The sequence below is a fragment of the Cibotium barometz genome, chromosome 51 (genome assembly GCF_041138505.1).
Source record: "Cibotium barometz isolate CiBa-2024 chromosome 51, ASM4113850v1, whole genome shotgun sequence".
Taxonomy (NCBI): domain Eukaryota; kingdom Viridiplantae; phylum Streptophyta; class Polypodiopsida; order Cyatheales; family Cibotiaceae; genus Cibotium; species Cibotium barometz.
The window spans coordinates 26221932-26248855 of record NC_141096.1 but is presented as its reverse complement, the minus strand read 5'-3'; the positions used below and the strand labels follow the sequence as shown (position 1 = coordinate 26248855).

The following is a 26924-nucleotide window of genomic DNA, read 5'->3' as shown; positions in this document are numbered from 1 at the left end:
GAAGATAATTTCCGAGTAAAATACAATTGATTTGCAAAAGTTTTTGTGATCTATAAAAACTTTAACAAGCATGCAAAGAAATGTTTTCTACCAGTTTTATGGGGTTATGTATTTAGAGTTATGGACAATGTGTTAGCACCACCACCAAGCTACAGACATGTGGACATGTTTTATACCCCTTTACTAAGCTTTTATCTTCTCATTGAGATTTGCCAGAAAACACAAGCTTAGTACATTGATGTAATGGGTTATGAAAACCAAAAGATAGGAAAAAATAAATCGTGTTATGAAATGTGCTTATTTGGGCAGCATAATGTTGCACCCCCATGAAATGCTTAAATATATCATAGTATCTTAAAAACCTCTAAAGCAAAAACTTTCCAAACTACTCTAGAATTTTCTAATGAGCCTCTTCTACCCTTGCAACTGTATTCTCATCATTCACATCATAGCGAGTAGTCCATCCATGGGCCACACCTGGATATCTGTTCACAAAACTCTCTACCTGCACATTAGAAAGCAAACAGTCAATCCTCCTTAACATCACCAACTGACACATACATCATTCAGAGAATGCCCTGTACGCACAGGTTCTCAGTGAATGCTATTATCCCTTGAATACAAGGACAAGGGAAAGGAGGAAGATATGAATGGATTCTTGGTGTTCTCCTTGATAGGGGGGAGTGTTGTACAGAGTTGGCAAAGATGGGATCACTAGGAGAGCAATCACTTGGAAATAAGGCCCAATTATCATACAAAAATGCCATGCTGGCCACTTTATTGTTGACTATACCACAAAGTTCTCAATGCTGGGAATTACTGGCCGACCATGCATCATGGCATTGTGGAGTAATGCAAAACTTATGAAGCATGTCTTTTCTTTGGGAGAAAGGACCTAAAGGGAAATCTCTTGAACCCTACCTTTCCACTAATATCTTCATGATGTATTGATTTAGGTCTAGTTGCAGTCATAGCCAAAGGAAGAGCTACATACTTGTGGCAACTCATTACTTCACCAAATGGGCAGAGGCAACAACAACTTCAAAGTGTAATGTAGCCATGGTAATTCATCATTAGAAATATATGTGCAAGTAGTTTGGCTCCCTTTTGATTTGGTTTGATCCAGGAGAGAGAAAAATATCACAATATTTTTGAGTTTAAAACTCCACCACACATGTGAAACAGGCGCCTCCTTGAAGAGCCCAAGCAAAACAGTTGTGCTAGCTAAGTATAAATGCAGCTCTTCGCTCTGGAGCGATAATCAAGAAAATCTGAAAAAAGGGGAAAGGATGCTCTTCTCCCCTGGCTGGCTGCTTTGGGAGGAGAAGGATACCTTATAGAATGTGTGTGTGTGTGTGTGTGTGTGGGGGGGGGGGGGGGGGGGGGGGGGGGGGTACATCCACATAGGTGGTCTATAATGCTAAGTGGGCTCACCACCCCTATCAATGAGAAAAGGACCGTGACGCCAAATCTGCAGGAAGGCCTCGTGGCGCTTCTGCATGTGATCGGAGCCACCTTGAAGCTTCCCCCAATGTCAATGGAGGGTATGAATGATATCAAGCCAGATGCTCCGGATGGACTCTACTGCTAAAAGGGTGAGGGTGCCCTCAATGTCCTCGCTATATAGCAAGCTCTCCAAATATGTCACACAACACTACTATTGGAAATCTCCCATCTCTACTAGGAACCGAGAGTCCAATGATCAAAAGCAAGAACTGGAACTAGAACTACGGAGATACAGTGATAAGAGACCTGCAAGGCAAGCACCCCCCCTGCGGCCTACGGCCCACGGCATTTGGGGGGGGGGGGGGGGGGGGGGTGTTTGTTTGGGGATGCAAAAAATCCTTTGCCATACCTGCTAAGCCTTCGGGCGATCCCAAAGGCAATGGCACTGCTAGGACTCCTGAACATGGCCACACCTTGAACAAAATGCCGGCCTACTTCTGATGGCCAGCCAAGTGCCAACCGCCAGGCTCTAATAAGCCAACTACCACAAAAAGAGTGATCTTTTGCAGCCGAAAACTGTCCCACAGTCCCTTCCAGAAATCTGAGAGAAACTACAGAGAGAGGCCCTAAGACTACCATGCTACAGGAGTGGAGTGCCCTCGATCATAGGAATCTGAATCCTCCAGCTCAGCCGTGTGGTGTAAGTAAAGAAAGGGGTTCCATGAGCCTCCTCTCTATCAAAGGGATCGTGCCATGTCCACTCTCCTGGATCCCACTAAAGTCACATGACTCCCATAGCCATAACCTCAGCGGAGGGTCAATATGCTCATGGAAACCGATCCCCCTCACCCTCTGCAAGGTGCATCCACAAAAATCCTCCAAAGGGGACCCGGGACTCTGCTCTGTCAAGTGTGCCATGTGGTCTGATAGAAAAAGTGAGGAAGGCAAAGCTCTCATCAGCACCATGAACAGCCAAGGGTATGTCATGCCTGGTGAACACACCCACCAACCACTATGGGGGGGGGGGTCCGAGATCAGGGCAAGCCACGCCAGAGGAGATGCAAGAGTCAATGTCGACGCTAAGTCTATCCCTACCCCATATCCCAGTGAGGCTCCTCTCCTGGGCCTCCACGGGGGAAGCTGTCTCAAAAGAAGCCAATCTCCTAGACTGCATTGGGCCCATACTCAAAGCTCCCCATGATACGTGTGGGCTGGCCCCCAATATATGACCACTGGGGGTTGACGGACTAGGGGGTTCTAGATCAAGGGCTGACAGAGGCGCTCCTTTGATAAAGCTGGAGAGGACTACTAAAAAGGGCCCTGCTGAAGGGCCACGTGAGGTGGTCCCAAGTTCATAGGCTTTGTCGGCCTTTTTTGTTGGGGTAAAGGCGTTATGCCCACCCTTATAGTGTGTACAAGCCCATAAGTTATAGTACATAGTACACTTAGTACTTTTAATGTACTAAGTGCACTATGTGTACTTGTGCAATATACATGTGTGATAGGGGAGTCACACACTCATGCTATTATGAGTTGACTTATCCCCACAACTCTCTCTCTCCCTTGTTCTTCTTCTCTGTGTATGTCTCCCACACATGAATTAACCTAACCCTAATTCCTGTTTCTCCCACACAACTGGTATCAGAGCCGGTGCCCTTCGAATCTCTGTGCAGTAGCAATCAGCTCGACTCTCCCATTCAATTGGTCGTGGCCAACAGCCAGTTGTAGGCTTGCAGCAAGGCAGTGAAGTGCAAGCAGGCGGAGTAGTCAGGCGCCTACAGCAACCTAGGAGAAGAAGCGCAAGGACACGACAAGAGCTTTCGGAAAGCAAACGCTAGGCGTCCATACTTAGGCGAGCGAGGAATAGCTGTGCTGCAGCGCCGTTAAGTTCTCCAGGTTCGCCAACGACATCACTCGTTCTTGTGTGCTGGGCGCAAACAGTGCGCCTAGTGGTCATCGCTACTACCCGTCAATACAACTAGGCATGTCAGGCGCCACCCGAGCCGTCGACTGCAAGCGTGTAGTGCTGGGCGTAGATGCGCTAGGCGAAAGCAGCACGGCGAAGCCGTAAGGGAAGCAACGCACAAGCGGACACGTAAAAAAGCGCTGGTGGACAACGAGCACGTGTTCACTGGTCGAGAGGTGGGCGAAGAGCAGTGGAGAGCGCCAACTCCAAGGTCCTTCGACGTTTGGCACAAAACCGTGAAGCAGCTCGCAAAAGCCGCTTGAGGAAGAAGGGCGCCCGTCAACAGCACTGACGACCCGGAGCTGAACGCGCAGGGAATTGGTCCTTCGACACCTGCATGGGCCACCTCCAAAAACTCCTCTCGGTCGCAATTGGGAGGCAAGTTCCATAGCTTGAGCTTGGTCGCCTTCGGCAATACAACTAGAGCTCCTCAGCTATTGCCTACCTGCACAACAAGCAGCATCATCAGCACGACCCCCCCTTTTTTTCTGCAATCAAAAATTACAAGGTATTCTGCTTCAATTTTTTTTTGGGATTTGCAATTGAGCAAGTACAATCATCAATTGAGCAGGTACAGGTGCCGAATTGCTCAATTTTGAGCAAAATTGGCAAAATTGGGTGACATTGGTCACAATCAGGATCAATTTGCAGGAAATTGGATGTCGAAATTTGGGGCTTTTGATGTAATTGTGCAATTAAGCACTCATACATGCTGTATGATGTGAAAAATCGCACATTTGGGCAAAATTGCAGCAAATTGCAGTGCAAATCAAGGGGCTTTTGTGCCGATTAAGTTGATTTGCATGCAGGCAATCGCATTTGATGCTGTGGATAATGTGTTGATGCCTTACAAGCACTCAATGTGCCTGTAAATCAAGGGGGTTTCATGTATTTGATGTATATGTGTCCAGGGGGAAGCATCGTGAACACTCTGGATGCCTTCATGTGCGTCAATGTACCATGTATGATCAGAAATTGATCTTAAATCAAGGGGCTTTTCAAGTTTGTATGCTTGTTGAGCTTGGCAAAGCAGTAGGCAAGACATTTTTGCCTTGAATCCTCAGAAATCAGCTTGCAGTCAAGGGGCTTTTGCCCAATTTCTGTTCGGGACTGTTGTATGCAGTGTACGGGACTGTAAAAATCTGATTTTCACTCATTTGGACAGCCAGGAGAACATTTATTGCTACTGTACCTGCTGGTACAGATTTGGCACAGCTTTGTGCAAGTTTTGGCATGGCTGTACACTGATTTGAGTGAGGAAATGGTCCAATTTCAGCTGTTGTACTTGCCGGTACAGGTTTGGTACATCACAGGTGAGCACTTAGTACTGCTGTACAGTACTTTGGAAGGGCAACAGAGCACATTTAAGGTGCTGTCCTAAATCTGCAGCAACCAGATTTTGGTGATTTCATCACAAACAGTGGGAGAAAAGTTGCATTCTTGCTTCCGCAGTGGGAGATAAAGCTTGGGAGAATAACTGTGAGCACTTTGTGTGCTTTTGGTGCAGTGTTTGCACATTTTGCAGGGAGTCAGGCATTGACAGGTTGCATATTGCTATGGCAACCATAGGTGAGAGCTCTTCATTGCTTCACATCAAGAAGCTTGAAGGCTCACATAACTATGATATTTGGCAAACCCAGTGCTATAATGTGTTGCTCCAGAAGAAGCAGCACAAGCCTATCAAAGAAAGGGGTGTAATGCCCGCTTCTCTTACTGCTAAAGAGTGGGAAGATATGGATGAGCTGGCAAGATCTACTATCATGTTGTCTGTGTCAGACTCTTTACTTTTCAACATTCGTGAAGAGAAGACAGCTTGGGGAATGTGGCAGAGATTGCAGGACTTGTATGCCCAGCAAAGTGCCTCAAGCAAAGTGTATTGGTTGAAGAAACTCATAGGTCTTCAGATGAAGGAAGGGGCATCTATGACAGCCCATCTAAATGAGTTTAATGGTATTGTCAGCCAGGTCATTAATCAAAAGTTGGCAATGGACGATGAGTTCAAAGCCACTTTTATGTTATGCACTTTGCCAGAGAGTTGGGACACATTCAAGACAGCCACTAGCAATTCGCATGCTATGCTGTCATATGCAGATGTTGAGGGTGCTCTTCTTCAAGAAGAGATGAACAGGAAAAACAACTCTGTTGGAAAGTCCAATGCAATGAATGCACGTGGGAGATCCCAGCAAAGGGGAAAAAGCCAAGAAAGGGGAAGGAGCAAGTCTCGCTCCAAAAAGGATTTGGAATGCCATTATTGTGGCAAGAAGGGACACATTAAAAAGCAATGCTACAAATGGAAAAATGATCAAAAGGAAAAGGGAAAAGGCAAAGACAAAGAGAAAGATGAAGCCAAAGATGTAAAGCCAAAGGGCAAAAGTGGAGTCAAGATTGAAGAAATCAATGTGTCACATGCAGGTGGCAGTGAGGATGAGGTCCTATTTACGTCTTCACTTGATGCCCATTCACTTCTTACAGGTGGTCATGGTATGCACTCATGGATCATTGATTCAGGTGCCTCCTTTCATATCACAGGTTGCAGAGACTTGTTTGTCAGGTATACTGCTGGCAATGAAGGAGTGGTTTATTTGGGTGATAACCATGCATGCAAGATTCTTGGCAGAGGTTATGTGAGGCTTGTGTTTTCAGATGGCTCACAGCTTATGCTCCATGATGTCAGGAATGTGCCTGAGATCAAGAAGAATCTGCTTTCTACTGGACAGCTTGATGATGCTGATTATGTTACCACATTTGGTAGTGGAAAGTGGAAAATTAGTAAGGGCTCACTGGTTGTTGCCAGAGGCTCTAAGGTGGACACTCTTTACTTTATGCATGCAGGTGTTTGTCACCATGCTAATGTAAATGCAACCGAGCTGCCGGAAATCTCTATGTGGCATAGCCGGTTGGGACACATGAGTGTCAAGGGAATGGAGCAATTGTCTCGTTTGGGTTACTTGCCTTCTCTAAAGTTTTCAAGTTTTCAGTTTTGTGAGCATTGTATATATGGTAGGCAACTACAGTGCCCCCACAAGAAAGCTCTTGGACAGAAAGATGCTCAGTTAGAGCTTGTGCATACAGATGTATGTGAGATGCCTCAGCTTTCTTTGGGAGGGGCAAAATATTTTGTGTCTTTTATTGATGATGCCACACGGAAGGTGTGGGTTTATCCTCTTCATTTGAAGAGTGATACATTCTCAGTGTTTGAGAAGTTTGTTGCTCTTGTTGAGAATCAAACTGGCAAAACACTGAAGGCTTTGCGTTCCGACAATGGTGGAGAGTATATGTCCAAACAGTTTCAGGACTTTTGTGATGCTAAAGGCATCAAGAGGGAGCTCTCTACTCCTTATGATCCTCCACAAAACGGGACAGCAGAGAGGATGAACAGGACCATTCAGGAGAAGGTCCGTTCTATGTTGTCACATGCTGCATTACCTCATGGTTTTTGGACTGAAGCTGTTATGACAGCCGTTCATCTTATAAACAGGTCACCTAACACGAGGCTTGGTGGGAAAGTGCCAGAGGAAGTATGGACAGGGAAGCCTCCGTCATACAAGCACTTGAGAGTGTTTGGTTGCGCTGCGTACGTGCACATACGCAGGGAAATGCGCACCAAACTTGATCCTAAGTCTCACAAATGCATATTCCTAGGATATGGTGACAGAGGTGAAATGGAGTATAGACTTTGGGATCCCATGAATAGAAAGATCATACGCAGCAATGATGTCATTTTTTATGAAACATGCATGTATAAGGAGCCTGCAAGGCAACAGGAGCCTGGCAAAGTCATCTTTGATGATGATGGACATCATGGACAACAACAAAGGGCTGTAAATCAGCCATTACAGCAGGAAAACCAGCCCTTAAATGGTGCTGAAAATGGTCCAAATGGACAGCCAGAGATGGCAGAAGATATCCCTATGGATATACCACAGTTAGAGGAGATACCGGGCATGATTTTTCAGCCTTATGGCATGGAACAGGAGCCACCAATGGGTGATATGCAGGCTGGACGGCAACCTGAAAATGATGGTCATTGGGTACGGAGGTCCACAAGACCCTCCAGAGCCCTTGACAGGTTTGTTCCAGGGGTTGACTACTTGATGCTTACTGACTGTGGAGAGCCCTCATGTTATAAGGAGGCTTTACAGAGGGCAGACAAAGCTCTTTGGGAGCGTGCCATGAAGTCAGAGATGGATTCTCTGCATAAAAATGGAACTTGGAAGTTGGTGCATTTACCTGCAGGCAAGAAGGTTTTGCCATGCAAATGGGTATACAGGCTCAAAGTTGCACCAGATGCAAAGCCAAGATACAAAGCCAGGTTAGTGGCTAAGGGCTTCAAGCAGGAATATGGTGTGGACTTTGAGGAGATCTTCTCTCCATGTGAAACTCAGTGAAGACTAGTACTCCTTTGCCTCCATATGTGAAACTCAGTGCTATGGACAGCCCACAGTCAGATAGAGACAGGGCTGATATGGCCAAGATTCCGTATGCTTCAGCTTGTGGTGGCAGTCTCATGTATGCCATGGTTGCTACTAGGCCGGACATTGCATTTGCAGTGGGAGTGGTTTCTAGATACATGGCCAACCCTGGCAAGAAGCATTGGGAAGCAGTGAAAGGTGTCATGAGATACCTGAAGGGCACACAGGATATGTGCATTTGTTTTGGCAAACAGGATGCATTAGTGCATGGTTACACGGATTCAGATTATGCCGGTCATCCAGATAACCGGAAGTCTACTACCGGTTATGTGTTTACATTCACAGGAGGTGCTCTGTCATGGATATCCAGGATGCAGAAGTGCACAGCCTTATCTACTACAGAGGCCGAGTATATTGCAGCCACAGAGGCTTGCAAGGAGGCATTATGGCTATCTCGGTTAGTGGTTGATTTGGGTTATACAGGGGATATTCCATTGTTGCATTGTGACAGTCAGAGTGCCATCCAGTTGGCAAAGAACCCTGTCTTTCATGCAAAGACGAAGCATGTGGATGTGAAGTATCACTTCATCAGAGAGGTGATAGAGAACAAGCAAATTCAGCTTGTTAAGATTCATACGGATGACAACCCGGCTGATCTGTTGACAAAGAGTTTGCCTCCGGAGCGGTTTGCTCATTGCAGACACTTGATGGGTATTGGATGAGGCCAGTTTCAGCCTTGATATGGCCTTGTATATTATCATGTACATGCTGATTTTTCTTTTCCTTCATTTAAGGGCACTTTGCCTTTAAGTGGGAGGTTGTTGGGGTAAAGGCGTTATGCCCACCCTTATAGTGTGTACAAGCCCATAAGTTATAGTACATAGTACACTTAGTACTTTTAATGTACTAAGTGCACTATGTGTACTAGTGCAATATACATGTGTGATAGGGGAGTCACACACTCATGCTATTATGAGTTGACTTATCCCCACAACTCTCTCTCTCCCTTGTTGTTCTTCTCTGTGTATGTCTCCCACACATGAATTAACCTAACCCTAATTCCTGTTTCTCCCACACATTTTTTGGTTGTCGCCTCTGGCCCCGTGAATGAACCTGGCCGTGCAAAGCCAAATGGAGCCCAAACACACCTTGAACCCACTCCTCTAGAAATCTCATCTGGCACATCGGCCCCTCCAAAAAGCCCCAATCCACCTTGTCATAGGCTTTCTCAAAATCAAGAAGGAGAATTATCAAATCATGCTGCCTCAACCTAGCCCAAGTGGCCACCTCCCAAAAAGTGAAGATGTTGTCTAGAATGCTCCAAACAAAACCTATCTGCGTGCCATGAATTAGATCGGGGAGGAAAGGTTGCAGTCGCCCATGGTGGTGGCTAATGGATTTAGCTAAGATTTTGTATGCGATCCCTAAGAGGGTCCACTGTCAAATCTCCAATCTTCCACCATCCTCCTTGGGAATCAAATGCATCAATTTCTCTGATAGTCTCTTCAACATAGAGCTCATGGTCATAATCTCATCGAAGGTAGCTTTGAAGCCGCCTTCCATGAGATCCCAATGATGAAGAAATAAGGAAACAGGAAGCACATCCTCTCTAGGGAATTTTCCCCTGGGGAGCCAACAGATCCTCCGCCAGCTCCTCTAGAGTAAAGGATGTCAAAAGGAAAGTCCAAAGAGCGAAGGGACTACTTCTCTCGTATGATGCCACCAGACCTGCTCATGCACATCCATCACTTGAGAGGGTAGGGAGGCACTCGTGAGTAGGGAACGAAAGAAATTTGTGGCAACGGCTCGCACCTAGGGGGGATCAACCTTTAATGATCCATCCTTGCCTCGCAATCTGCATATACCATCCCTCTGCCTGTGTGGGCCTGTAATCTCAAAGAAATCTCTAGTGACCCTATCTCCTGCCTAGGTCCAAAAGGAAGCTCTAGCATGGCATGTGTCCAAAGCTTCTGCCGGCTGAACCAGTGAGGAAATCTAGACCCTCTCAAATCTCCTCAATTCTACCTGCAAATCTTGAAATCTTGTATGAGGCTATCTGGGATCCGGGTGCTCAAATGTCTATCCTGCCTCCATGGGTCCTCTAGGGAGAGAATGACGAGTGCATGATCAGAGCAAGTAGTACCTGCCAGAATACCAACCATGTCACCACGTCTACAAGCACACTCATCCACATAAACTTGGTCTAATCTTGAAAGGTTGGGGCCTCATGTCAGACCTCAAGAAGCACAGAGGGCTGCCTTCGAACTCTAGTAAATGCCAAGGGTCTTGTCCCCTCTAAGCCAGAATCAACTCCTAGGTGGAGTACTCCAAGCTTGAAACTGTGACTGTGCCACTTCTAAGTATGTCCTCCGTCCTCTCTAATATGTTAAAACCACCACCCATGCACCAAAAGTCATCCTATGGGAGCAACTGATGGTGCTCAAAAAAGTGGCTCTGCTTGCTCTGGTGTTTGATGCATAGAGGTTTAGGAAGCCCACTCTGTCCTCTCTAATCCTAATGATCAACCACTGAGCTAACGAAAATGCATACCCCACCTCAGATCCCAAGGGGGCCAAAAGCATGGGACCAAAAGGTGTGACTCCTACCCTGAAGAATCTTCTCGCAAATGATGGGTACGACCTTCGGATAAATGACGCTCCTAGAGGAAGAATGTCAATAGGTCTACCAACTAGAGTGATGCAGAACCACACAAATACAAACGGGGGTCACCGTCTCCTCATAGTGGCATGGTTACTATTGTTACTATTGCTAGTGGGTTTTGTCAAAATATGCAGCGAAGATGAAGACAAAATCTGAGAACACAAGAGCAAGTGCAGAAAAAATACAGCAATGGAGAGAGAGAGAGAGAGAGAGAGAGAGAGAGAGAGAGAGGCGTGAAACTCTGCTCTATATACACAAAGAAAATCCCGAAAACTGATACAATGGCATGGGGGCTATGGGTCCATTTTATATGGCCCCAAGAGAGCAGTTGGCCTGCATCAGGGACAGCCGACAGGACACAAAAGCCCACGACCAGCATATGTCATCAGTCGGTCAGCAAAAAAGGAGTCGGCCAGCATCTGAGAGGTCCACGACCAGATCACAGCAGTCGGCCTGCTCCAGAATGTGAACACATGCAGTCGCCCAGCTACTAGGACATCCTGCCATCACAGGGCAGCCACCCAAGCCATGGAAAAATAGGGAAAAATGAGAAAACACCTAATAAGGGCAGGCACACCCACAACAGAGGCCCTAGTGTATATGTATAGACAGGAGATGACTTCTAACACCCCCTCTCAGCTCCTGGCTTTGAAACCAACCCCAGGGGGCTAGAGTGCCGCCGGAGCAACGCCTGAGATAGCGACTTCGTGAAGAGGTCCACCGCACTGTCCTCCGTCGAACATAACTCTAGCAAGATGTCATCAGCAACGATCTTTTCACGAACAAAGTGCCTCTGGATGACCGTGGGTTCCACCAATGGAAACCCAATCCTGCCAAGTAACCTCTGCAACTTCACCACCTCGCAAGCAGCCCGGTACTCTGCCCCTATCGACAAGGCAAGAGATAGCTGCCTCTTACTGCTCCATAAAACTGCTCGTGAGCCGAGGGTAAAACTGTCACCTGAAGTAGATCTCCTCGTGTCTGGATCTCCTCCCCAATCTGAGTCACTCCAACCGTGGAGTCAGACTCCATCCATCAACCCCCCTCCTGTGTAAAAGAGTCCAAGATCCTTCGCATGCTGCAGAAACCACAAGATACGCAATCTGCCTCCCAAAGAGTCATCTGCAAACATGAGCTCAACAGCCTCATCAGGAAGCTCCCGTCCAATCTGGTATACATCAACCAAATCAATGAACCATTCTGCTTCCGAGTCAAAGAGGCACCATACTGCTCACAAGAAAGCTTGGAGAATGTGCAACATCCACCTCCTTCTGCAAGTAATCAACTGTCACTTGTGTGGCTTTCCAAGAGGTCCCCGTGGAAAGAATTCCTCATCTACAGGAGTTTCTTTGTCCCGAATACTACGAGACACCAAAGCATAAGTTACCTGTAAAGTTTCCTCTGACTGACGAACACAAGAACTACCAACATCTGTACTGGAAAGTTCCTACCAACTACTACCATCAACTGGCAAGCTATCCTCCATCTGGTCCTGGAAAGCCTGCACCTGCAACGTATCCACACTTAAGTGGCCATTACCAGACTGCCACTCATCACAAAACTGAGGACCTGGGAGAGAGAGTGCTGAAAGTTTGTAAACTCCATTCTCCACTCCACCTTCCCAAACTACCTGGCCTGTTGTCTTGTCCCGGAGAGCAACAAAATGCTCATCAAAATCCACCCGTACGCTAGTCTTGCAAACCTGATGCACTAACAACAGATGAAAACCAAGTGATGAAACATTCAACACCTGGGAGAAATGCTTCCCCCCTCTGCCATTCTCCAACCTGCCCTCACTATGAACTGGGATAGTGGATGTATCCCCAGTAAGAATGTGACCAGAATACCTGCAGAGATCTTGTAAATCTGAACGGGAAGGAGTCATGTGCCTGGAAGCACCACTGTCTAGAATTCACTCCCAAGTATCCGTAGCGGCAAGTCCTCCAACCTCCTCCCTGCCTGAAGAAAATGAAACATCGGTGTCCATCACCTCCAGGTGCACAAATGCTGGAGTCTTCACAGTTGCTGCTGAGGATTCTTCACCCTTCTCGGTGTTCCGCTTGGAACACTGTCTCCAATAGTAGCCTTTCTCGCCACAATCATTACAAGTCCTCTCTGCCTTTAGTTTCTCGCGGTCTACGTCGGACATCTTCTCAGAAGACTTCTCCAATGAAGCCTTCCCTTTGCCCTTGTTGTTTTACGGCCTTTCGACCGTTGGCCAGTTAAGGCCTCCGAACCTCTGCCCTGTGGAGGGTTCGTGAATCTTTCCTCCTGGTCCAAGACCATAGGCACAAGCTCCTCCTAAGTGATGGTGCTGAGCTTGCCACTGGTAATCAAAGACGAGTAGAATGCTAAGTACTGAGAGGGCAAATGCGACAGCAACGTTATGGCCATATCCTCTGATGATATCTCCTTCCCAACCTGAAGAACTTCCTGTTGAAGAGCCTGCAGCTTGTTAATGTGCTCTCGCATCGTCGATGACTTTGCAGGGTTCATAACCCGCATCTGTACTTCCAAGGAAATCCTCTTCATGGGCGATACCCTGTTATAAAGAGAAGCCAAATGCTGCCATATACCTCTGGCGAGCGTCATATGCTTTATATGATTGATTACCTACGGTGTGGAGTTGAGGAAGATGAATGAACAGACCCTGGCATTGACACGATCCCACAACTGTGCCTGTGCCTGTGCCTCCCAGTCCTTACGAATCGACGGTAACTCCCCTTCCTCTACCTCCGGCCATGAAACCCCAACAACAATGAAATCAGCAAGATCATATGACTCCAGAACAGATTCCATCATAACCTTCCATATGCCGTAGTTATTCCCGTCCAATTGACGGTCCACTGGGAACGTGGGGAGTGCCGGGATCTTCACATGTCTCTCAGCCATCTCAAGCAGATCTGCCATTGTGGGGATGTAACTAAAAAGGGTGGGTGGGTGGGAAAAAAAGAAGAACTTAAACCTACAAGTGGCTGTCCAGCAAATCAGCCCGCCTTCCTCTTGCTTCTCCTCTTCCCGAACAATCCAAAACAGTCCACCAATCAGAAACACAATGGTCCCCCTCTTGCTCACACAATTCCCAAGATCTATCAAGAGCCTAGGGCTCTGATACCATGTCAGAATATGCAGCGGAGATGAAGACAAAATCTGAGAACACGAGCAAGTGCAGAAAAAATACAGCAATGGAGAGAGAGAGAGAGAGAGAGAGAGAGAGAGAGAGAGAGGCGTGAAACTCTGCTCTATATACACAAAGAAAATCCCGAAAACTGATACAAGGCATGGGGGCTATGGGGCCATTTTATATGGCCCCAAGAGAGCAGTCGGCCTACATCAGGGACAGCCGACAGGACACAAAAGCCCACGACCAGCATATGTTATCAGTCGGCCAGCAATCTGAGAGGTCCACGACCAGATCACAGCAGTCGGCCTGCTCCAAAATGTGAGCACATGCAGTCGGCCAGCTACTACTGGGACATCCTGCCATCACAGGGCAGCCACCCAAGCCATGGAAAAATAGGGGAAAATGGGGAAAAAATATGGAGAAAGGGGAAAAATGAGAAAACACCTAATAAGGGCGGGCACACCCACAACAGAGGCCGTGGTGTATATGTATAGACAGGAGATGACTTCTAAGAGGTTTAGACATTTGTTGGGACATTCATGTGGCCTAGTGTTCATCAACGAGCTCAAAGGAAGGAAAAAAACACCCACACATCTGGAGATCAAGTTCTTCATCCTTGCCTCTGCCTTGTAGACCACAGAATTCATTGTAGTCTTCCTCTAATGTGGAACTACTTCATTGAGAAACTTTACGACATTGCTTGCACTGAAGATCTTGTCTATAGAGCTTCAAAGTTGGAACACAATAGAAAATTCAATGTGGTGTCAATTGATCAACATTATAAAAAGTCAAGTCAAGATGGAGACAAAGAGAAGAGTGAGAGTGAGAAGGGAAAAAAGGGGAGGAACTCTACCCCTCTCTTGGACCCACACAAGCAACAATATCTAACCTAGCTTTCTAGTTATGCTTATGCATACAGTTGGGTGAGGGATGAGGAGGAAGTTGGTTGGATTTGATGGAGCATACATCAAGGGGTTGACGAAGCCTACGTCCACAACACAGAAAATAGATTGCGAGCAAGGACTACTTGTCTGAGTGCTCATCTTGTATATAGACTTGTATACAAAGAAGAGATAAGAGATCTCTCAACATTGCTCATCTTGTATACATACTTGTATACAAAGAAGAGATAAGAGATCACTCAACATGGCTCATGAACAAGCCAAGAGAAGAGAATAAATCACTCAACAAGGCTCTTGAATACATCGAAGTTAGAGGAAGAGAAAACCAAAATGTCAAAAGATTTCATGCTAGAAATGGTGTCGCAAAAATGTATATAAAAAATAAAAAACTTACAATGACACGTGCTTGAATGAGGGCTCACCATTTTTATTAATAGATTATTATAGCCTCATAGCTTCCTGCATTATAATAATCTAACAATTCCGTCTACCTCTCATTGTATTGTGTGTTATCCAATCATAATAGTAATTGATTGTCTCAATCCCCCTAGTTATTCCCATTTGTTTTAATTAGGGCTGGGTTTTCATCAATTGGGAACATCAATTCGTGGAGTAAAAAAGAAATTGATAGTACTTTAATCACGATAGCTTGACATCTTTAAACTTTTCTTGATTAATCAAGGTTTAATTAAGCTTAACAGCAGTGACCTTGGTTAGTAATAAGCAAGTTGCTTCATTGTTGCTTTAATTTTCCAGTAAAGCCCAGCTTAATCACATATTGGCCTGAACATATTCTGTTCATTGTGGATGCTTCGCTTGAATTGAACCCAATAGCAAAGTCCTTTAGGATAGAGGAGCCTATTAAAAAACACCTGCTACAATAAAGATGGCTCCACCCCCACCTCTATCGCATTGATGGTCCAAAAGTGGATTGACCAAGCTCTGGTTCTCGTTTAACCCTATTTATACCTTGTCAATACCTTATGAACCCTATCATGCCTTGTCAATAACTTATGTGCTGGCAACCCCTTCCATCTTTAAAACGGCATGAGGATTAAGCTAGTTTAGAGGCCGCCCCCATATCCCTCTAGTCTTGGAGGTTACGGGGGGAAGCTAGTGGAAAGCTGATAGCTTGTCAGCTTTTACCAGCTGACAAGGCCCTCTAGAGGTGCAGACACCGGAGGGTGCTTTAAGCACTCGCTACCCTCGACACACCTGCTATTACAGGTCAACCACCGCCCACACCACGCCTCTTGAGACTTTTGCAAGGCTAGTCACTCTCGTCTGCGCGCTGCTGCCTCTCACTCCAGTCCTGCGCAAACCCACTTGAATTCACCGTCAGTGCTTCTTGAAAACCCTCATTGTCATAATGTAAACCGTTGTAGTGACCTGGCCCCCAACCTACGTGTGAATTGCGCATACTTCTGGCACCTCGTGGTAGCAATGAGAGGTCACCATGGCAGCAATGAGAGGTGACCATTCTTTCTTTTGCCTCATGGGTTTGCCTCGAAATATGCACATACTTCCGGCACCACATGGCAGCAATGAGAGGTCACCATTTTTTTTTTTTGGCTTTCTGGCTTTGCCTTGAAATCTGTGCATACTTCCGGCACCACATGGTACCTACTTCCAGCACCACATAGAAGCAATGAGAGATCACCATTCTTTTTTTTTTGCCTCATGGGTTTGCCTTGAAATCTGTGCATGCTTCCGGCACCACATGGCACCAATTAGAGGTCACTATTCTTTTTTTTCCCCCTGCCTTGGAAATCTGTGCATACTTCTGGCACCACATGGATGATGGCACCAATGAGAGGTCACCATTCATTGTTTTCCCCTCTCATGGCTTTGCCTTGAAATCTGCACATACTTCTAGCACCACAGCACCACATGGATGATGGCACCAATGAGAGGTCACCATTATTTTTTTCCCCCCCTCATGGCTTTTGCCTTGAAATCTACACGTACTTTCGACACCATATGGCACCAATGACAGATCACCATTCGCCACCCCCCCCCCCTCATGGCTGCCTGTGTTTAAAGATAGAACAAGTCTGCTTTATCTTGGTTGTAAAAACCAGAAACAGCCCTTTATGCACATAAAGAACATCATGCATGCAAAGCAAAGTGCTTCTCTATGATAATTGTCTAAAGTATTTCCTTCAGTTACTTGTTAAATGATCTCTTGCCACATGTAGACAACAAGCATTGACATGCATAAGCCTACATGACATTAACATAGCACCTATGCATCAGCCTACATGACATTATTGAAAGCACCTGTAGGCACATACCTTCATAAATATAAACATAACATTTGCACTTCTAATGCAAAAATTTTCCAAACCACTCCAGAATTTTCTGATGAGCCTCTGCTGCCTTTTCAACTGCATTCTCATCATTCACATCATAGCGAACAGTCCAGCCATGGGCCACACCTGGATATATGTTCACAAAACTCTCTACCTGCACATTATTGGAGATGACAGTCATCCTCCTAACAGGGCCACAACACGCGTGGGTGTGCACATGCAAGCATGAAGAAAAACTGCTGACTGGTGCTTGAAAAGATGTCAAATTTACCTCTTTTTTGGACTCCAAGATCTCTTGGAACTGTTTTACCAAAGCAGGAGTTGTGTGCTCATCAACTTCTGCCGCCAAAATTGCTAAAGGAATTTTTACATCTGAGAAAAACGTTTATATATGAGATTTTAGCAAAAAGAACTATCAGCATGCACTCCTTGACCAAGGCAAAGTCTTCCCTCGAACTTGATCTGACATAACTTTGCCTGTAATATATGGGCTTGACATTTTCTAACCCACCCCTGCCCCCGCCTGGGCAAAAATAACACCAAACAAAAAGCTTCTGAAGGTGTTCTTTACCTTTGATGTCATCAACAGTGACGAGAGAAGGATGGCAAAAGACTGCAGCTTTCAGACAATCATCCTTTGCCAACTCCACAGCCACTTTAGCTGGAATATAAAGAAAATTAGAAAGACAAGATCAAGGCCTTGTTTTATAGTTGTTACCAGATCATAAAAACATTTTTAGAAGGGCTTCTCTCTAGAATGTATGCATGCAGTAGCTATTGAATCTTTCCAGCTTCAAATTGGCATCAAAATAGCACTCCTATCTCATAAAGCCACTACACATACTAGGGGAACACTTGCATCCGCAAGGCATCCCCAAGGAGATTGTCATTACTGATTCAAACCCTGAGAAAGATCCCACATGCTGGTATAGACTCTAGCAAAGCGAGGAACCTTTTTCCTTAAACCATATGCTACCCGGTTTTTCGGGACACTACTAGTGGACCAAAGGGCTTGGGCTACAAGGTATTGCTGCATCTTACTAGTATTTTCCTGTACCTAGCAGTGGCAGCCAGGGAGGTGGTGTTTCCAAAACATCAGCATGTGAAAATTTAAGGTTGAAGGTCGAAAGGTTCATAAACCGTGTACAGTGTATTTGTACCTTTAAAACCTTCAAAATTTAAGGTTGAAGGTTCATAAATTGCTAATTTTCAGGAGGTTTTAATGCTAATACTTGCAAATTTCCTAAAAATTGCAGAATTTAACTGCACTCCTGTGAGACAAAGGTTTTCAACTAGATGGAGAAAAACTTTTTGTAACATGCGGAAGCTTACAGATAGGATTATACTTTAGATAGTGAATATTCAGCACCTTGGTTCCTGACGATTGCTCAATGTAGCGGAAATGAGAGTGCAAGAGGGGGGGGGAGAGAGAGAAGAGAGACAATAAACACATGGTACACCCGATTGAGTCCCAAATACCCTCTGCAGGGCCCCCCACCAAGGATGGTGTATTTGCTTTATTGAATGATGAGAAAAAGACTGACTTCTGGAGACCTCCCTTGGCTGTAAACCTTCAGCCTGAAGATGAATATATGCTGGTCGGTGGGTTCTAGAAGCAGTCCGCCTGTTTATTTGCTGCCCACGACTCATTTAGTCAGCCATATATAATGGGTGCCTTTCACATGTTGGCTGCCCTTGCTGCTGGTGCTGGCCACATGCTATCCAGGCTGCCTAGCTATGCTGGCCACCTACTAGACTAGCCCCTCCATGGCTGGCTGACTGGCTGGTCAAGGCCTTATGGGCTGGCCGACAGCCAGTCCATGTCCTTAAGGCTGGCTGACTGGCTGCCCAGGCCCTATGGCCTGGCCTCTTCTTGGGCTGGCCACAAAGCCAACCATCGCATATCAAGAAATGGCATGGTCCTATGGCGTCCAATGCCTGTTCCCACTAAGTGTACTGAATTCCACGGAATCTGCATACATGTCCTTGTTTCATCTAGTCCTGTACCAACAAATCCCATCCGTGTGGATTGGATGTGGGACACAGTTCCTTTCCTACTCAAGGCATCGACCATTGGGTTGGCCTTACTCGGAAGATACTCGATCATTCTGTAACATGAGATCGGTAACTTCAATGCTCAGAAAAAACAGCACACTTGTTGCGACAAAATTAACGCACAAAACTGAATATAGATGTGCAGAAAAATAGAGAGAGAGAGGGAGAAGAGGACACAGTATTGGGTCCCGAATACCCTCTATAGGGCCCCCACCACGAATGGTGTATTTGCTTTTATAAGAATGATGCAAAACTGAAATAAAAGACTGAACCTGAACCTTCTTGGCTGAGATAGATCTCTGCCCTTGACCTTCAATCCTTCACCCCTTCTGCGTTAGCTTGTCCTTGGCTGTCCTAGCCCTTTGTTCAGCTTCAGCACTTGGTGAATGATGAGATAAATGAACTGATTTATGTCTTGGGGTATTTATACCCTCAACAGTATGCAGTCGACCAGCTAATTTTTCCTCCACAACTTGTTTATTCAGCACTAAATGCTGGTTTTTTATGTGTGTTCACACTTGGGCTGTCTGGCCACTGGAGGGCTGCTGCGCAGGCCTGCGCAGGCTGCTGAGCAACCCCTGGGCACTGGCCAACTAACTGCTGGGCAGCCCTTTGGCCTGGCCGCCTGGCTGGGGTGGCCCAAAGGTCTTGTCGGCTGCCTGGCCAGGCCCCTTAGGCTGGCCGACAGCCTGCCCAACCCATAGTAACATGAAACGTTTCGTCGTTTCGAAGGTTTCATTTCGTTTGTTTTGGACGAAATGCAAAGATTTCGAAATGACACTTCTTATATACACATACCAAATTTATAACATAGCCAACAGAAAGATGAAGATACATTTTTTGGGACTAGTGGGTATGAAATTCAGGATTTTGGGAATAGGTTTTTTGGTATTTTCAAAATTTGGCCAAGAAAAGGAGAGGAAGAGAGGAGGAAAGAAACAAGTTGGAAGGGAAGAGGGAGGTGAGAAGAAAAGGAAAGGAGGTCAGAAAGTTGGAAGACAAGAAAAGGAGAGAAAGAGGAGGAGGAAAGAGAAAGATGGAAGAGGAGGGGTGGACCGTGGAGGAGAAGAGAGAAAGAGGAAAGGGAAGAGGAAGAGGCATGGAGGAGAAGAAGTGAAGGAGCGAAAAGGAGGAGTGGACGAGGAGAAGAGGCGGAGCAACACGTTGCGGTCAAGAAGAAGCGTCGGATGCGTGAAGTGGCAAATGGGCAGCAAACAAGGATGGAAACGACGGCAAAAATCGCATTTGCAAAAAAAAAAACCTTTCGCCCTTTTTTATTACCTCACTTTACATTTGGACGAAACACCGTTTCGATGGGCAGGTTTCGTTTTGTTTCGAAACATTTCGTGCCAGAAACGTACTATGGCCCAGCCCTTCCTTGGGCTGGTGGGCAAGTCCTGGGGCCTGCCTGGCCCCTTGGGGTCGCCCATAGCCTCCCCATGCCCATAAAACTGTTCTTGGGGCAGCCCTATGGACTGGCCCCATTCCTACCTGCAAATCCTACTTCTACACAGTCGCCTGACATCTGGTCACAAACCAAACATACAGAACAACTGACATCATTCCAGAGGAAGACTCGCAGCGCGGACTGGCACTGTTTCATGTGCAGGGAACAATGCACACCTCGGATGACTAGAATGGAACCCTGGCTGACTCGTCTCGGACTGGGCTCACATGGGACAAGTTTTCCATCCTAGGTCCTGCACCTTCTTTTGTACAGATATGTCTACGTGGCATCCAAGTGCGGGATGCACACGACATCCCCTTCTGCTTAACTTGACAGAAGCTGCATAGCCTCCAAATAATCCGTCAATAACGCCGGATAGTCATCGAAAAACTCTGTCAAGCCATACCACTTCGTGGGTCCCTCGGTCCTCAAACTTCGTGAGGAACTATCTTTGCCTTCGGCCTGAGCCATGCTTAAAATGGTGCAAAAGGATCTATTCTGGAACCGTAACTTCAGCTTCATCAATAATATCTGGTTCCGCCTCATCTATAATCTCTGAAGGGATCGGACCTGCATATGGCTTTAACCAATTGACGTGGAACACATCGTGCATAGTCCAACTCAGAGGTAGCTTCAACTTCATTGAAACCTCTTTAATATTTCTCTGGATGGAAAAAGGTCCGAAGCTCCTGAAAGACAACTTTGGGCATTGCTTGTCCACCTGCTTCAACCTTTGCTTCATAATCCGAAGATAAACCCAATCCCCTTCCGAAAACTTCATATCCCTTCGGTCTTTATTGGCCTGTCGAGTGTAGGCCTCTTGCGCTTTAGCCAACCTGTCTTTTACTAACTCTAAAATCTCCTGGTAAGACTCCGTCACTCTGTTCGCTTCAAGTACTGAAGACGAGGTCCTGATCAATAGCGACTGGAATGGTCTTCCAAACGCTGCCTCATATGGAGTCCTGCCCCAATAGCTGAAGAAAAAGAATCATTCAAAACAGCTTAAACTAAAGGCAATATGATTCTCACTTACCTTGCTGATCATGGACATAACACTTCAGCACATCAAAGGTCAACTGGTTGTAGATCTCCGTCTGGCCGTCTGTCTGTGGGTAAAATGCACTAGAAAAATTCAATTTAGTACCAAAGTTATCAAACAATGCCCTCCAAAAATGATTGGTAAACTTGGCATCTCGGTCTGACACTATGGTCCTAGGAATCCCGCCAATCGAGTACCAATGCCGAATGAACAACTGGGCAACATCCTCAACGGTCACATTGGCCCTGCATCATGGAATAAGCATAACAAATTTGCTAAATCTATCAACTATAGTTAAGCACCGAGTATTATGCTTACTCGGATTGGGAGGCAAATTCGTGACAAAGTCCATCGAAATATCTTAGAAAGGTCCTTCAGGAATTGGCAAGGACTGTAACAACCCTATCTTCTTCCCACGAGGAGCTTTCATCTTTTGACAAATATCACAGTGTTGTACATATGAAAACACATCTCGCCTTATCTTTGGCCAATAATATTGCCGTTCCAATTTCTCCAAAGTCAAATTCATGTCCCTATGACCACCAGTAATGGCGTCATGAGCGTCATGGAGAAGAGCTTCCCTAAACGACTTCATGACACACAATCGGCCTTTGTAGAAAAGCCAACCATTGCGTATCAAAAAGTGGCATGGTCCTGTAGCATCCAATGCCTGTTCCCACTGGGTACCGAATTCCTCGAAATCCGCGTACGTGTGCTTCATGTCGTCTAGTCCCGTACCAACAAGGTCGAGTCTAGTGGTCTGAATCCAGCAGTGTTGTCTGTCACTCCATTATGCACTTGGCATTGTCTGAATCCAGCGTAATGCCTGATGGTCAGTGTGAACCTCAGAGTCACGGCCATAAAGGAAATGTTTCCAATGTTTCAAGGCCTGTATAACTGCAAGGAGTTCACGATCGTAGACTGAGTAATTCTTCTCTACGGGCAGTAACGAGACATGTAAGCTACTTTTTTTTTTTTTTTTTTTTTTGGGGAAAAAGATCCTTCTATTAGTTAATGAGAAAACGACATGTAAGCTACTAGATGACCATTCTGTTGTAATACACCGCCAATTGCGATGTTACTCGCATCAGTGATCACTTGAAATGGCTCGTCCCACGAGACAAGTGCTAAACAAGGCGCTTCTGATAAAGCCACCTTGAGGTTCTTGAATGCCTCCAACGCTCGTGGAGTCATTCGAATCCGTTGCCTTCTTGTCTTGACATCCTTTAGCAAATCGGTGAGATCCGCCGAGAGGGAGGTCAGAAAACTTGTCTATGTGGGTGGAGTATACCTGGCATATACCCGCAAAGGATCTGATGTCATAAGCTATCTGAGGTACTTCCCAATTGACAATCTTGGCCACCTTAGCCGGATCAAGTCGAATGCCTTCTGCACTAATTATATATCCAAGGTAATGAACCTGGAACAAATAAAATTCCAACTTCTTCTCATTGACGTAGAGCTCGTTGCTTTCCAGCAACTTAAGGACTTTCTCCACATCAATGTCATGCTGCTCAACTATAGCTGAAAATACCAGTATGTCATCCAGAAATATGAACACGCTTTCCAATTAATTCCCGGAATACACGCATCATCATGCGGTTGAATGTAGCTGGGACGTTCGTCAAGCCAAAAGGCATAACCACAAATTCATAGTGGGCCCGTTCCATACGGAAGGCTGTCTTGGAAATGTCTCCCGCCACAATCCTCACCTGGTGGTACCCACTCTTTAAATCGAGTTTCGAGAACACCTTAGCTCCATTTAGCATCTCGAGAATATAATCTATTCAAGGCATCGGGAATCTACTCTTGATAGTCAACTTATTGAGTACACGATTATCGACACACAAACGAGAAGACCTTTTTTCTTGACAAACAAGATCGGTGCTGCAAATGGCGACACGCTAGGGCGGATAAAGCCAGATTGCAACAATTCTTGGAGTTGGTGCAGTCCAAGTCCGATTCCATTGCCTTGGAAAGGCGATGTGGAAACTTTCTCGGGGGTTCCGAGCCTGGGAGGACATCAATCTTGTGGTCCTCCGGTCTGGACGGGGGGAGCTGGGGAGAGAGATTGTTCCGAAGAAAAATCTGCTAGAACATTTCATGGAGAGCCAAATACTTGTCGAAAGCACTGGCCACCGTCTGGGCAGTCTGGATGTATATCTTCGCACAATGTGCGCCTTTCTCGATTGCTCGTTTAGCCTGCAAGTGGCTTATGAGCGGAAAGTTCGGAATTCCTGGCTCACACTTAATGGTCATTGGGGCGTTTGGCACATTCTAATTACTCTAGAAAGTGTGCTTGTCCCACTTGACATCAGGAAGAAACTTGTGAAACCACTGAATGCCCAATATTATGTCTACTCCTACAAGAGGGGCAGCCATAAAATCACGCACAAACTCTATGCCCTGAATAAGGACCAGTTTCTACTCCATATCCTGCACCTGTTTGTACATATATGTCCACATGGCATCCAAGTGCGGGATGCACATGACTTTTTTTACAAATGCTGTGAGGTCTACTAGAGAACTAGGGGAAATCTGCATCTAAGTGGAGAACCGATTGTCGGTGCCACGTGGACGGACATACTAAACCTAATTAATTATTATGTGCCAAACCTAATTGTGTGCCGGTTTCGGGTTAGTTCTGTTGTGCCCTGTTGTGAGCCCTAGTCTCAAGAAGTTCCAAGTCAGCTGCCATTAGCATGCGTTGGTAAGTCCATGTAGTCTTCCATGTGTGAACCCTCGCAAAGTTTTATAACCGACTTGGAGTTCATATATGTACAGATGTCTGAAAGCTTTATTAGGCCATGTGCTGGGCACCAGACATCAGGTCACATCCAGTGCTTGAAAAAAAACATTTCTTAAAACCAGGTAACAATGTTTTAAAACCAAGTAAAATAGAGGCAATCTTCAAAGGTTTACCAGTCTTTACAGTTAAAAGAGAAAAGAAAACCTATTATAACTAAATTGCATAAAAAACTATCCTTGTAAAACAAAGATAAGGATAAATTTCAACCAGGATTTTTGGGGAAAAAAACACTAAATGTCAGTTCTCTCTTTCTCTCTCTCTCTCTCTCTCCCCCCCCTTCTATTAGTTGAAAAAGACCGCCTAGAAGGCAAAGTACAAACACTGCTACAGCAGTAAAAGAAAAACAACTTAGAGGAGCACTTCCTCCATGGCTGGCTGCTCTCGGAGAAAGGCTACTTTGCTAATACAAAGATAGAACGCCACACTAGGACCTACTCTACCTCCCAGCCTCCAAAGAGGAGGGGCAGCATCCAACTGCAGAAAGGCTCCTCAAGCATTCCAAGGATACATAAGGGTCGTCTCATGCATGGAAGGGAGGGAGAGGGAGGGGGGCACAAAATAGAGAAACAAAAAAAAACAGGAAAAACACAGGAGAAAAAGGGGAGGGCGAGGAGAGAAAGCAGAGGAAACAGAGAGGCGACCAAGAAGGGGGGGGAGAAGGAGCTCAAGGCGGGAGGCTGCCAGGGGGATGTGCAGGTAGGGGCTGAGAGGGGGAGGGGGGGAAGCTGCTGTGGGAGGAGAGCGGGAGCTCCAGTGTTTTCCTTTGGCTCATTTGATAAATGCCAGGTTTTTCAAGCACTGTCAAGCAGATTTGGGCAGGCCAGACAGCATAAGCTGTCGGGAAGGTGGCCAGGCATTGGGCAGCAGATGGGCAGGTTGGGCAGCCCAAAATCAGGTTGAGATCCGGGAAACAGATACTGCTGGTCAAGCCGGCCAACCGGCAGAAGGGGTGCATTTGTGCCCTATAAATAGAGCACACCTGACCCCCAGCTCATGGGGCAGGGCCCAAACATCAGTAGGAGGATCCAGGAGGCATCAAAGACCAAGACATCATACAAAGGCAAATGCATTGCTATAGGAAAATGCAGTACAAGGGTATTCCAGAGATTGCAATAGACAGGTTGTTTTGACAAGAAACAGTTTGAAGAAGCATGACCAGGTTTTGGTTAGTCTAGATAACAGAGTCATGAAGGAAAGGAAGGAGACATCATAAGGTCAAGGAAAGAAGTTACCTCCCCAACAAAACCCGACTGCTCCAACGGACTGCAGACCCTTGCTCTTTAGAACCTCTATTAGTGTTCTGGTATCTTCAACCGAGTCCACCTAGAATGACAGAAATCTAGACCATTACAGATTCATGGTTCAATGTACAACACTGGACACACAGGACTGTAATTACATAGTTGAGCACTCACAGGTTGATGATTCTTCAGCCAATCAAGACCCGAAACCTGGCTACTGCCTGGAACAAGGTAGTCTTTGTTAAAGAAGTCCGGGACAACCACAAAATATCCAGCAGCAGCTGCAACATTGTCTGCCAATTTCCTGTCACATGTAGCATGTTTTACAGCTCAAAAAGCAAAGTGCATGATGAGATCTCATGTCAACTTGCATATAAAACACATTGAGGCTGGTTATTGAATAAAAGATTTTGGATAGTTTTTTTTCTTTGGGTTGACACCCCTGGGGCATAAACACAGGACCAAAACATATCAATTTTGTACAGAATGTAGGACATCTCCTCAAGTTAATTAAACCATATTTGAACCCTGATGAGCTCTCTCAGCAACTCCTAATTACTCTTCGCCACTTTCTTTAATCCAGCCTGAATGCAATCAAAGGATGCATGTGAAAAAGGAGACCTCTGCATACCTTAAAAGTGGAGCTTCAAAACCTTCAAAACAAAACAAAAAAACCAAATTTTTTATTTAAAAAAACCCACCAATGTTAACGTGTATTGAAATAACGCTTTGAAAGTTCTAGTAATTGTGTGCTAAGCCAATAAAATTAATTGTGTGCTAAACATTTCTCTATGATTGCTTTTGCATTTTACTGGTTCATCGTTATCATTAAAAGTTAATCATCTTTTCAAATGGCATCCATAATTAGCTTAATTGTACGAATATGTCAACTATATGTACGCCTATGATCATTGATTTCAGCATGCTGTCTCAAGTAGAGCCTTTTATGCGTCTGTAGGACTACGATAAGATGGCCTTTTGAAAATAAATCATGATTAATTTTGAGGATTAGGGTACAGCTTACCGAATATATCAGAGATGAGGATGACTGCAGCTTTGGCCGGGGAAGGGGGCTGGACCACATAAGAGAGAAATGGACCAACGGCGTCCTCTTTGCCTGCGCAGGCATGCTGAGAGGGAGGGGCAGGCACGCAGCACTGTGGGGCAGCCATGGTGATGGATAGATGGCTATTGAGCTGAAGATTCAAGGGACGTAAACCGTGTTACGAGCACGAAAGCAAACACACAGGACTAGAAAGCAGCGCTTGCTTTTTTGATGAACAATCTAGCATTTTTTTCCCTTATATAAAATTTTTCTCAAAAGCATTTCTTTTACACCTTTTGCCCGCATGACACTCTTGTTTGAAATTTGTGTTCCTTTTCGCTCTTCCATGTCATGCATGACACGTGCATGGAAAAAGGAGCAAAAGTAATCCAAAATTCCAATCTATTTCTCTCTCTTTCTCTCCCTCTCTCATCTCTTCTCTATATTATTTTAAGGAAGAGTTTC

At 45.7% G+C, this 26924-nt stretch overlaps 1 protein-coding gene across 1 annotated transcript; it reads right to left on the bottom strand.

The window, feature by feature from the left end:
* Positions 1–208: 208 nt before the first annotated feature.
* Positions 209–26719, bottom strand: LOC147609473 (endo-1,3;1,4-beta-D-glucanase-like). The gene is made up of 8 exons (XM_086787849.1): positions 26439–26719; positions 26046–26067; positions 25589–25718; positions 25406–25496; positions 17395–17484; positions 17095–17195; positions 16806–16977; positions 209–505 (listed from the first exon to the last, which is right to left on the bottom strand). The coding sequence occupies exons 1-7, from the start codon at positions 26584–26586 to the stop codon at positions 16837–16839; spliced, it is 723 nt and encodes a 240-aa protein (XP_086643975.1). The 5' UTR covers positions 26587–26719; the 3' UTR covers positions 209–505; positions 16806–16836.
* Between the last annotated feature and the right edge of the window lie 205 nt (positions 26720–26924).

Coding starts and splice junctions, on each gene's coding strand:
- LOC147609473 (XM_086787849.1), bottom strand. CDS start 26,586: ATGGCTGCCCCACAGTGCTGCGTGCCTGCCCCTCCCTCTCAGCATGCC. Junction 17,196..17,394: donor CACTGTTGATGACATCAAAG/GTAAAGAACACC, acceptor CGTTTTTCTCAG/ATGTAAAAATTCCTTTAGCA. Junction 16,978..17,094: donor TCTTGGAGTCCAAAAAAGAG/GTAAATTTGACA, acceptor AATAATGTGCAG/GTAGAGAGTTTTGTGAACAT.